We start from the raw sequence: 13,237 nt of genomic DNA, 5'->3' as shown, positions 1-13,237 counted from the left end.
CAGCCAAAGCGTTAATAAGGAGAAATTTTATATCTCTAGAGACTTACTTGCATAAAATAGAGAAAGATCAATGAATTGGGCTTGCAACTTAAAAAGCTAGAAAAAGAGCAAATTAAAAACCCCCAATCAGATACTAAACTTGAAATTCTAAAAATAAAAGGAGAAATTAATAAAATTGAAAGTAAAAAAAAAAAAACTATTGAATTAATAAATAAAACTAAAAGTTGGTTTTACAAAAAAACCAACAAAATAGATAAACCATTGGTAAATGGAAAAAGGTAAAGGTAAATTGGTAAAAGGAAAGAGGAAAATAAAGTTGTTGGTTTTAAAAATGAAAAGGGAGAACTCTCCACTAATGAAAAGGAAATTAGAGCAATAATTAGGAATTACTTTGCCTAACTTTATGCCAATAAATTTAATAACCTAAGTGAAATGGATGAATACCTTCAAAAATATAGGCTTTCCAGATCAACAGAGGAGGAAGTAAATTGCTTAAATAGTCCCAATTTAGAAAAAGAAATAGAACAAACTATTAATCAACTCCCTAAGAAAAAATCCCCAGGACTAGATGGATTTACATGTGAATTTTACCAAACATTTAAAGAACAATTAACTCCAATGCTATATAAAGTATTTGAAAAATTAAGGAATGAAGGATTCCTATAAAATTCCTTTTATGAAACAGACATGGTACTGATACTTTGGTTGGAAACAGAGAAATAAAATTATAGACCAATCTCCCTAATGAATATTGATGCTAAAATCTTAAATAAAATAAAATATCACCATTACTATTCATTATTGTATTAGAAATGCTAGCTTTGGCAATAAGAGATGAAAAAGAGATTAAAGGAATTAGAGTAGATAATGAAGAAACCAAATTATCACTCTTTGCAGATGATATGATAATATACTTAGAGAACCCCAGAGATTCTACTACAAAGGTATTAGAAATAATCCACAACTTTAGCAAAGTTGTGGGATACAAAATAAAGCCACATAAATTGTAATATTATTCTCTAAAGTGTAATGTTCTCTGCAAGCAGGTTTCTTAGGGGGCTTCTGGATTTAGCCTTAGTTTCAATTCAGTATAATCACTCCAAATAAGCCAGGGATTAAATTCTTTATTGTTTCCGTCAAAATCTTATCTCCTTCACTTGGGACTCTTGCCTCTAGTCCTTTGCCTCTGCCAACTTCTGTCTCTAGCTCCCTCCAAATGTCTGCAAATCCAAAGGTTTATACTTCAGCCTCCAGCCCACACAAAGGTGAAAAATGGAATGAATCTGTCTCTGAGTCCAAGAGTGGGCACCTGTGTCTGGCCCTGAGAGCTTTTTGCTTATATGCTCTACACTGAGTACACACCAATCATTATATCACTAGAAAACCATTATTTGTTGTAGGATTAAATCAATGCTAAATTAGATTTAACCACTGTCTCCTCAGTTCCATTTAGTACCTTGTTTCAAGTTCTGGTCCATAACATCTCCTTGTAGGATCAGATCAATCTTACTGAACCATGCTAAATTAAATAATTATTGTCTCTATCAATTCCGGTGACTTAGCACCTAGTAAGAATCCTAATATCTCCTGCTTTCTTTTGATTTAGGACGTAGGTGGTCATGATCTCCCTGAATTCTCAAGGAGATGAGAACCCCCCAAAAAGTGATCACATCTTCCTTGACTGCACAAAAAAAGAGTGAAAACATCATGAAAAGGAGGTGGTCACACCCTCTCTGACTTCTCAGGAAGGGAGATGAAAACACCAAAGGAAATGGGAAATCAAATCAGATTAGTGGGTTTCTGAAGGGGCTCACTCTTAAAACAGGTATACATAAATCTATCAATATGGGAGGCATTACACATAATTACATAAATTACATAACACAGGCCAATAGTGATATAACAAATAACATGAATAAACACAAGGAATTATACATGTCCATAAATCCTAGAAATAGTCCAAAAGGAATCTATAGTCCATTAGTTCATGTGCCAGGAATCCAATAATTCCTGCAAGTTTTGAAGTCCTGCAATAGTCTTATCAACAATTTTACATCTCAAGGAATCCAGTGATTCCTACAGATTTTGTTTTTAGGTCTTCTCCTTTGTTTTGAGGTTTTTCTCTTTTTCTGTCTCTCTCCAGGTGCTCGTTGGCACCCATCTGATTCCTTCTCCATTTGTAAAGATATAAGCAAATCCTTTCTCCCAAGCAGTTAACCTATCTAATTTCCTTCTATTTACCACTTTCTAGATCTCTCCTCATCACCTGGCAATTACATTGTAACTGCTTGCATTGGACACTGCCCTTTTATTGGATTAAAAACCTGTATTCTCCCCGGTTGTAATTCTTTTCTGCTATTTGACTCCTTTTTGGCTGATTGATTACATCAGAGTCCTGAACTTCTAAAGACTCTCTGGGTGTAAACTCAGCTCCCATCATGCCCCACCTGTCTTTTGTATGATATTTTGGAGCTGGGCCATGCCTCTCCTTTCCCTGGGTGAATCTACATTCTGAGGCCCAGTGGAAACCCTTGTGGCATTTTGGACATAGGGTTTTAGGTCTTCTCTCATTCTGTCTTCTCACTCTATCTCCATATCTACAACGGGCTCTCAGATGTCCTATTTTTCCACACTGAAAATATTGACATGTTTCTCTAGAAGTCTCTTGCCAATAGGGACCCTATCTTCCCATGTTCATTGTAGACTATAATAATGTAATAAGCATTTGTGCTTACTGTGGTTTTATGATCTCCTCTAAAAGAGCATCTTTATGTAGTCCTCATATAATTTTTCTGCAAACCTCATTAGCCTTTTCCTTAGCTAGTTGTCATTATTTTTATAGATGCATTTTCTCCAATGGTTCTTGTGACAGCTGTCTGCAAACATCCAACAAAATCGGCAAAAGGTTCATTGGGGCCTTGCTCTATTTTTGTGAAAGTTTTACTTCCATTTTTCTCTGGGAGGGAGCCCCAAGCTTTTATAGCAGCAATAGTGATCTGTTCATAAGTTGTTGTGGGGTAATTAATCTGTTCTGAATTCTCTCCATACTGACCTTTACCTGCTAGTTGGTCAAAAGTGATATGTACATTAACTTCTGTTTGCTTATTTCGTTGGGCTTGAATCCTATATAATTCACGATACTCTGAAAGGCACAACAAGTTTTGTCCAGGTTCTAAACATGTCCTTGCTATGGATTTCAGTCTCTGAGGGTTAGGATTTTGTAAGTCAAATTATCTAGTGACATCTCAATATAAGATAATGTAGCCTCATAAAGAGTGCAACCTCTTTTCAAATCCTTAATTTTTTCCAGCTCAAAAGGAGTGTATCTTATCTTTTGATCTGAAGAGTCAAGTTCTTCAATCACAGGGTATGCATTTATTTTTAAATCAGATACATCCTGTCCTTCATTTTTTGCCTTCACCGGTGCTTTTTGTAATCTTGTCATAGGCTGCTTCATAGGTAGGGCTATTACTACCTCTCCCCCTGTTCCTTTTCCCTCCATCCATGAAGGGTTAATTGAGGAAGGTAGGTCAGGGAATGAAGAATGACCTAATTTCTTCTGCTGTGAAGTACCATACTTAAAATTATACTTAACTCCATTCTTATCTGATTCTTCATCCTTTTCACCTAGTTTATTTAGATATTCCCTCTCTTGCACTTTTTTCTTTTTCCTTATTCTGTAACTTATATAATTTCCTAAAGCCATATATTAAATTATATGTATTAAGTGGGTCTTTGGAAATTGAGTCAGGTCCATTTTCATTGTAGAATTGACATACTTGCTCTCCTACTAATTTCCACTCCTCTAAATCCCATGCTTTTTCCATAGAGAACCAAGGAGATGTGTACTGTATAGTTTCTAAAAATTCAGTGATCTGCTCCCAAATTATAATCAAACCTTGGCTTTTCATAAGTCTGACAGTGCTCTCCACATTTTCCTTGAATTGGAAAAGAAGGCTGTTTTCTAAACATCTGTCCCATCCTATAACAAAGTTTCCTTTTTGTGCTCATCCTAAATTCTGCATCCCACGTTCAGGCGTCAAAATGTAATGTTCTCTAAAATATAATCTTCTTTGGGAGCAGGTTTCTTGGGGGGCTTCTGGAGGCAGCCTTCATTTCAGTTCAGTGTAATAATCCCAAATGCAGCCAGGAGTTAAAGTCCAAATCCTTTATTTTCTCTTTCCAATCCTTTATTGTCTCCTTCCTTGGGCCCCATTAGCTTTCTTAGAGGCCTATCTCCTTGCTTCCAAGAACTTAAGCTGCCTTCTCTGGCTTGTGAATCTCCCTGAGTGAATCCTATCTTATATATGCTCTCTTAAAGGTGTGAATCTTGTGGAACTCTAGTAAGTACTAAGTACATTACTGAACTAGTGAACTGTTAAGTACCATGCTAAATTAGATAATTATTATCTCTATCAATTCCAGTGACTTAGCACCTTGTAAGAATCCTAACAATAAATCATCAGCATTCTTATTAATCACTAAATTCATCAGTTAGAGATACAAAGAGAAATTCCATTTAAAATAACTGCCAATAGTATAAAATATTTGGGAATCTATCTGCCAAGGAAAAGTCAGGAACTATATGAGCAAAACTATAAAACATTTTCCACACAAATAAAGTCAGATCTAAACAATTGGAAAAATATCAAATGCTCTTGGATAGATTGAACAAATATAATAAAGATGACAATACTACCTAAACTAATCTATTCATTTAGTGCTGTACCAACCAGACTTCTAAAACACTATTTTAATGATCTAGAAAAAAATAACAAAATTCATCTGGAAGAACAAAAGGTCAAGACTTTCAAGGGAACTAATGAAAAAAAAAAAATCAGGTGGCCTACCTGTACCTGATCTAAAACTATAGTATAAAGCAGCAGTCACCAAAACCATTTAGTACTGGTTAAGAAATAAGACTAGTTGATCATTGGAATAGGTTAGGTTCACAGGACAAAATGGTCAATAACTATAATAATCTAGTGTTTGACAAACCCAAAGACTTTTGGGATAAGAATTCACTGTTTGACAAAAACTGCTGGGAAAATTGGAAATTAGTATGGCCAAAACTAGGCATTGATCCACACTTAACACTGTACACCAAGATAAGGTCAAAATGGGTTTATGATCTAGGCATAAAGAACGAGATTATAAATAAATTAGAAGAACATAGGATAGTTTACCTCTCAGACCTGTGGAGGAAGGAATTTGAGACCAAAGAAGAACTAGAGATCATTATTGACAACAAAATAAAAAATTTTGATTATATCAAGTTAAAAAGATTTTGCACAAACAGACAAGATTATCAAGGAAGCAATAAACTGGGAAAACATTTTTACAGTCAAAGGTTCTGATAAAGGCCTCATTTCCAAAATATATAGAGAATTGACTCTAATTTTCAAGAAATCAAACCATTCTTCAGTTGATAAATAGTCAAAGGATATGAACTGACAATTTTCAGATGAAGTTGAAACTGTTTCTAGCCCTATGAAAAGATGATCCAAATCATTATTGATCAGAGAAATGCAGATTAAGACAACTCTGAGATAACCACCACACCTCTCAGATTGGCTAGGATGACAGAAAAAGATAATGATGAATATTGGAGGGGATGTGGGAAAACTGGGACACTGATACATTGTTGGTGGAATTGTGAATGCATCCAGCCATTCTGAAGAGCAGTTTGGAACTATGCTCAAAAAGTTGTCAAATTGTGCATACCCTTTGATCCAGCAGTGTTACTACTGTGCTTATATCCCAAAGAGATCTTAAAGAAGGGAAAGGGACCTGTATGTGCAAAAATGTTTGTGGCAGTAGTAACTAGAAACTGGAAATTGAATGTATGCCCATCAATTGTAGAATGGCTGAATAAATGGTGGCATATGAATGTTATGGAATATTATTGTTCTGCAAGAAATGACCAACAGGATAATTTTAGAAAGGCCTAGAGAGACTTACGTGAACTGATGTTTGTGAAATGAGAAGAACCAGGAGATTATTATACACTTCAATAGCAATACTATATGATGATCAATTCTGATGGTTGTGGGTCTCTTCAAAAATGAGATGAACCAGATCAGTTCCAATTGTTCAGTAATGAAGAGAACCAATTACACCCAACAAAAGAACTATGGGAAATGAGTGTGGACCACAACATAGCATTTCTAGTCCTTCTGTTATTGTCCAATTGCATTTTTGTTTTCCTTCTCAGATTATTTTTACCTTATTTCTAAATCTGATTTTTCTTGTGCAGCAAGATAACTGTATAAATATGTATACATATATTGTATTTAACACATACTTTAACATATTTAACATATATTAGTCTACCTGCCACCGAGGAGAGGGTGGGAAGGAGGGGAAAAGTTGGAACAGAAGGTTTTGAAAGGTCAATGCTGAAAAATTACTCATGCATATGTCTTGTAAATAAAAAGCTAAAATTAAAAAAAAAAAAAGAAATGTATAGATAATGTGCAGCAATGCTGTGGAATAGAAAATTTTATATAAGGGTATGGTAGTAATCAGGATTGCTAAAACTCAGTGGACTCAAGCTGGTGAGGAATTCCAAAGATGACAACCAAAAGGAGATTTTTAAAAGCTATATGAAGTGGGGGCAGCTAGATGGTACAGTGAATACTTCCTAACTGTGTGACCCTGGGCAAATCACTTAACTCCAATTCCCTCAAGGGGAAAAAAAAATGCTATATCAAGTGAAAAAGGAGGACCAAAGAAAAGAGTGGGACCTTTTCTTGGAATAGGTAGAATAATTGAGAACAGAAAAAGATAGGGTTGCTGACTTTTATCTTGTATATCTTATTTGCAAAGGAGAATGACTTTTACACTGGGAATTACTACAAACAAGACTAATTGAGAGTTGATCCCTGAGATAAGTAAGGAGATAATAAAGTTAACTGTCCTTGATGAATACTCAAGACCAAAGATCCTGAACAACAACAGCAAAAACAAACAAACAAACAAACAAACAAAAACTGGCAGGTGTGGTTACTGAGACAATTTATGTGATATTGAAAGTGATGGACAAGGGAATAGAAGGTGTTAAAATTAATTATTTTTTTTCATTTATTTTTCATTTTTATTTTCCTCAATTACATGTAAAACAACATTTTTATTATACCTATACATTAATTTTTTTTACATATTTTCATAAGAATCATGTTGAGAAAGAAAAATCAGAACAAAAAGGGAAAATCATGAGGAAAAAAAACAAGGAAGAAAAAAGTGTTTTGATTTATAGTCAGTCTCCAATAGTTTTTTCTCTGGATATGGATGGTATTCCAAACTTTATTGGGATTTCTTTGGATCACTGAACCAGTGAGAAGAACCAAATCTATCATAGTTGGTCATCACACAAGCTAAGAATTAATTATACAGTTTTTAGATATTTGACTATGAATGTTCTCAATATGAGTTCCTTTATGTATTTACAAATACAAATACTATTTTATTTGATTCTCCTGTAAATAGTGATAGTCCTGTAAAGCAGGTGCTATTATTATCTCCATTTTAGGTTTTGGGAAACTGAAGCAGACAAGTTAAGGGACTTGCTCAGTGTCACACAGTTGATAAGTGTCTGAGAGCAGAAGGGTTTTCCTGACTCCAGGCCGGATGCTCTTTCTTCTGTGCCACCAAACTGCTCAATAGATGCCTCTTCTTTAATGTTATTTCTGCTGATAAAAATCATATCATTTTCTGATGTTGAATAATTTGACAACACCAAGGACTTTGGTGATTAGAAGTTTGTTTTCAGCTGTACCACTGCAGGAGGACTTGCCAGGCTTCATCTCCCCAGGAGCAAAGAAGGCTGGAAGCATTGTTATTCTGGAGGCTTTGAAGTTGTCTCCACCAGAGTCTGATGTTAGTCAGATTAAGTGCCTACTATGTGTTACATTATGTTAAGTGCTAGAATCCAAAGAGAGGCAAAATACAATCTCTGCTTCTCAAGGTGCTCATAATCCTTATATGTGTGTGTGTGTGTATGTATATACACACATATATATACACATATATATAAAGCTTTTTATTTTCAAAACACATTTTCATCATTCACCTTTGCCAAACTTTGTTCCAAGTTTTTTTCCTCCCTTCCCCCACTTCTTCCCTAGATGGCAAATAATCCAATATATGTTAAACGTTCAATTCTTCTATATATATTTCCATATTTATCATGCTGCACAAGAAAAATCCAATCAGAAATGGGGGAGGGGAATGAGAAAGACAAAGTGCAAGTAAACGGCATCAAAAAGAGTGAAAATACTATGTTGTAATCCACACTCCCCCTCTGGGTACAGATGAGGAACTCATAATTTAATGGGGAAAAACAATACATTAAAATAAAAAGTAGGAGACAATCACACTGTATAAGAAATAAGAGTGGTTGCTCTGCTGACTAGGGTACTGGATACTGAAGAGGATTTTTTTTTCCTTTTTATAGAGATCTTCATTTACCCCTTTTTAGAGTCCCAAGTAATGAGCCTGTTACCCAGTACAGGGCAAGCACAGATATCTGTGTTCTTACCCTGGCCATCTTTATGCTAAGAAAGAGATTAAGGATAGTCTATCAGGATATAGCATTGGGGAAGGCTGAGATGTAGTATAGGGAGGAGAAAATAGCAGGGATATCCAGCAAATCAATTAACAAGTTTCAGTTAGAGTTACAAAATCGACCCCAGCTTACAAAATGAAGTCTAATAAATATCAGATGGGGAGAAGAAGACAATATCAGAGGCAGGGAGAGAGGGGGGAGAGAGAGAGAGAATATTTGGAGTGTTATAAGTTTGTTTCTACAGCAGTTTGAAACCCTCATGATTATGTGTGCAACAAATTTAGTGTTTGTATGGTGGATTACATAATATTTTGACCATTTGTGATTTAAGTTTAGTGTGTTCTTGCATTTCCTCAATCTGTCATCAAATTGTTGTCAGTCTGCTACAAGGGTTCAACATTTGAGCCCAGCATGTGGCCAAGTACATGTATTAGACTTCTTTTGAAAATTTTTACAGAATGTTCCATATAAAATATTCATAATTACTTTATCAGTTTTATGACCTTATGTTTATAAACATAATGGAATAAAATTTTATTTTTTATTATAATTGTGAATTTATTTTATATTATTTATATTATTTTATTATAATTGTGAAAAATAATGAATTTCATGTCAGAGTTTTGGGGGGCAAAGATGTTTTCAGGAGCATTTTAAATTACCCCAGGAGTTCATAACACAGTTTTTGTTGTTGTTGATGAAAGTTTCATAGAACAAAAAACAATGCCATAATAAGTTGCCATTCAACATCTGAACTGTGTATCCTTTTTTCATGTCATGACTAACTTTTAATAGTGATTACTAAGATTTTTTGAATTAAGTTTATTTTTTGCAGTACTAGCTCTACAAGTCTGAGAGCTTCATGAATTGATAGACAAATAAAGATGTGTGCATAAATATAATATGTTGATCTTTTTAATAGTATGATGTTTATTTTAGGATGATGTGATGATGCCTCAAAGGGTGAGATTGCAATACAAAGCTGCCATTCAACATCCAAATAGTGTAAGTATCCTTTTTCCATATCATGGCTAACTTTTAATAAAGTAATTACTAAAATTTTTAAAATTGTTTATTTTTTGCAGTAATTGTTAATAAATCAGCAAAAAATTTCTTTAAAGCATTTTTCTTCATTGAATGTAAGTACATATTTAGATTGGCTTTACTTTAATCCCCCAAATAAACTTATGAATCTGAATTGCTGTACAACAATTGCTGGTTTAAATTGGTATAAAAGAGATGAAGAAACTAAGAAAATATGTTATACAACAGTCTGTCAGTAGATTGCATGTAGTTGTAATTATACTTTGTATGATTGTTCTATCACCTAGGTTAAATTTTAACATTAAAGAATAATTTCTTCTGTCTTAAAGATTGTTATCACAATGAGATTGTCCTCTTTAAAAAAAATCATATCAAATGATTTGATCTAAAGAACTTATGTGATACTGTCTTCTAGAAATAAACTTGATCAGGTAGAAGAATTTTTGCAGAGTTGAGACCATTTCACTTTCTGTTCCATAACCATTTCTTCACTCTCTGTAGTCTCTATTTAATACAAGAAATTATCTACACTTAGAAGATTTAAGTTTTAGCCAGAGACAGAAGAGATTACAAAAGATAAGATGGATGAATGGATGAGTGAATGAATAAGCACTTATAATGAGCCTATTATGTCCCAAATGTTCCAAATTCTGGGAAATTGTATATAAATACAAAAATTAAGATTTTTTAAGATATAAGGGTTTTATATTCTAAAAGAAAGACAACCTATGTGGTTATTAGGGTAGAAAGGTTTCCTTTCACAAATGTGTTGAATTCATCAATAAATCAGTTGACATTCCTTTTCTTAAAGCAGTAATTCTATTGATTCATTTATTGTTCCATTAGCAGAAGAGGGGAAAATTACTATACATGTATGACTCAGCTTCAGTGGGGGAGTTCAGAATCTTAAGAGAATCCTGTCCTCAAATCCTAGGGTAATTAATTCCAGAAAAAATTGGAGGGTATCTCCAAGACTCCCCTGATTTTAGAGAGGACACAGGCCTCCTTTTAGGAATTGTGATTCTTAATTGTCCTGACTCCAGATTGCAAATGAATGAGGACAACAACAAAGCAAACAACAGCAAAGAGAAGACTTAGAGACTAGAGTGGGAATGAGCTGGGTAGGCTGGAATAGAGTTGGAGATCAGGTAGATATTTGTGAAATGATCTTTGTATCAAGAATCTCTAATAAAGGTGGGATATCCAGGCTGTGAAGCAAAATGATATAGAGAGCTAGAGAGTTGGCTTAAATATGTAGATTCACGTCCCATCACTGACACAATCTGTTTGACTCTGATAACTCCTAAAACTATTTAAAGAACAATTGCTAATCTAACATGCGTAGAGGGAGTTGCCAACTTGTGAGTCTCCTAGATTTGTTTTTCTCTTTTTTTTTCAAGTGATTTTTTAAAATTTAAAAAAAATTTTTAAATTAATTTTATAATTATAATTTTTTTGGACAGTACATATGCATGGGTAATTTTTTTTACGTTATCCCTTGTACTCACTTCTTTTCTGAATTTTATCCTTCCTCCCCTAGATGACAGGCAATCCCATACATGTTAATGTGTTATAGTATATCCTAGATACAATATATGTGTGTAAAATCGAATTTCTTGTTGTACAGTAAGAATTGGATTCAGAAGGTAAAAGTAACCTGGGTAGAAAGACAATAGTACGCACAGTTTACACTCAATTCCCAGTGTTCCTTCTCTGGATGTAGCTGATTCTGTCCATCATTCTGTCCATCAGTTCCATTAGGAACTGGAACTGAATTACATCTTCTCTATGTTGAAGATATCCAATTCCATCAGAACACATCCTCATTGTTCCCATCAGAACACATGTATTGTTGTTGAAGTGTATAATGATCTCCTGGTTCTGCTCATTTCATTCAGCGTCAGTTCATCTCTCCAAGCCTCTTTATATTCCTCCTGCTGGTCATTTCTTACAGATCAATAATATTCCATAACATTCATATACCACAATTTATCCAATTGATAGGCATCCACTCATTTTCCAGTTTCTAGCCACTACAAAAAGAGCTGCCACAAACATTTTGGCACATACAGGTCCCTTTCCCTTCTTTAGTATTTCTTTGGGATATAAGCCCAAAGCACTGTTTGATAACTTTTTGGGTATAGTTGCAAATTGCTCTCCAGAATGGTTGGATTCAATTCACTTACAACTCCACCAACAATGCATCAGTGTCCCAGTTTTCCCACAACCCCTCTACCATTCATCATTATTTTTTCCTGTCATCTTAGCCAATCTGACAGGTGTGTCAGATTTGGTCTCAGAGTTGTCTCAATTTGCATTTCTCTGATCAGTAGTGATTTGGAACACTTTCATATGAGTGGAAATAGTTTCAATTTCATTATCTGAAAATTGTCTGTTCATATCCTTTGACCGTTATCAATTGGAGAATGGCTTGATTTCTTGAAAATTAGAGTCAATTCTCTCTATATTTTGGAAATGAGGCCTTTATCAGAACCTTTGACTGTAAAAATGTGTTCCCAGTTTATTGCTTCCTTGCTAATCTTGTCTGTTTGTACAAAATCTTTTTAACTTAATATAATCAAAATTTTTTATTTTGTGATCAATAATGATCTCTTTGATCATCTTAGAAGGAGGAAGTTCTCTTATATTTAGAGAGTCAGAGTCAGTTCTCTATGTATTTTGGAAATGAGACCTTTATCAGAATCTTTAACTATAAAAATATTTTCCCAGTTTATTACTTCCCTTCTAATCTTGTTTGCATTAGTTTTGTCTGTACAAAAGCTTTTTAATTTGATATAATCAAAATTTTCTCTTTTGTGATCAATAATGATCTTTAGTTCTCCTTTGGTCACAAATTCCTTCCTCCTCCACAAGTCTGAGAAGTAAACTATCTTATGTTCCTCTAATTTATTTATGATCTCATTCTTTATGCCTAAATCATGGACCCATTTTGAGCTTATCTTGGTATATGGTATTAAGTGTTGGTCTATATCTAATTTCTGCCATTCCAGATTTTTTTGTTGAGACACTTGGGATTAAGTGACTTGCCCAGGGTCATACAGCTAGGAAGTCTTAAGTGTCTGAGGTCAAATTTGAACTCAGGTCCTCCTGACTTCAGGGTTGGTGCTCTATCCACTGCACCACCTAGCTGCCCCCAGTTTTTGTCAAATAATGAATTCTTATCCCAAAAGTTGGGATCTTTGGGTTTGCCAAACACTGAATTGCTATAGTTGAACACTATTTTGTCCTGTGAACCTAACCTTTTCCACTGATCAACCTAGTCTATTTCTTAGCATATACCAAATGGTTTTGGTGATTGCTTCTTTATAATATAGTTTTAGATCAGGTACAGCTAGGTCACCTTTTTTTTTTTCATTAATTCCCTTGAAATTCTCGACCATATTCTCAATTCATATGTTCTTCCATATGAATTTTGTTGTTATTTTTTCTAGGTCATTAAAATAGTTTCTTGGAAGTCTGATTGGTATAGCACTAAATAAATAGATTCGTTTAGGGAGTACTGTCGTCTTTATTATATTTGTTGGGCCTATCCAAGGGCACTTAATGTCTTTACAATTATTTAAATCTGACTTTATTTTTGTTTTGTAATTTTGCTCATATAATTCC

The 13,237-nt window shown here is 34.1% G+C and overlaps 1 protein-coding gene across 7 annotated transcripts in view; it reads left to right on the top strand.

The window, feature by feature from the left end:
• The window catches only part of B3GNTL1 (UDP-GlcNAc:betaGal beta-1,3-N-acetylglucosaminyltransferase like 1), a 133,070-nt gene that overhangs the window by 53,181 nt on the left and 66,652 nt on the right, over nucleotides 1-13,237 (top strand). For 6 of the 7 annotated variants that reach the window (XR_012481623.1, XM_074265019.1, XM_074265023.1 and 3 more), the window contains exon 5: nucleotides 9,506-9,571. Coding sequence is in view for 6 of the 7 variants with exons in the window: in XM_074265019.1 (XP_074121120.1) it covers nucleotides 9,506-9,571 (66 nt within the window). In the remaining variant the exon portion in view is untranslated. Of the gene's footprint in view, nucleotides 1-9,450; nucleotides 9,572-13,237 lie in introns of all 7 variants that reach the window. The other variant, XM_074265024.1, reaches the window with a different exon arrangement.

The sequence above is a fragment of the Sminthopsis crassicaudata genome, chromosome 4 (assembly GCF_048593235.1).
Source record: "Sminthopsis crassicaudata isolate SCR6 chromosome 4, ASM4859323v1, whole genome shotgun sequence".
NCBI lineage: Eukaryota > Metazoa > Chordata > Mammalia > Dasyuromorphia > Dasyuridae > Sminthopsis > Sminthopsis crassicaudata.
Note: the sequence above shows the minus strand (reverse complement) of the source record. Positions and strands in the feature narration are given on the sequence as shown.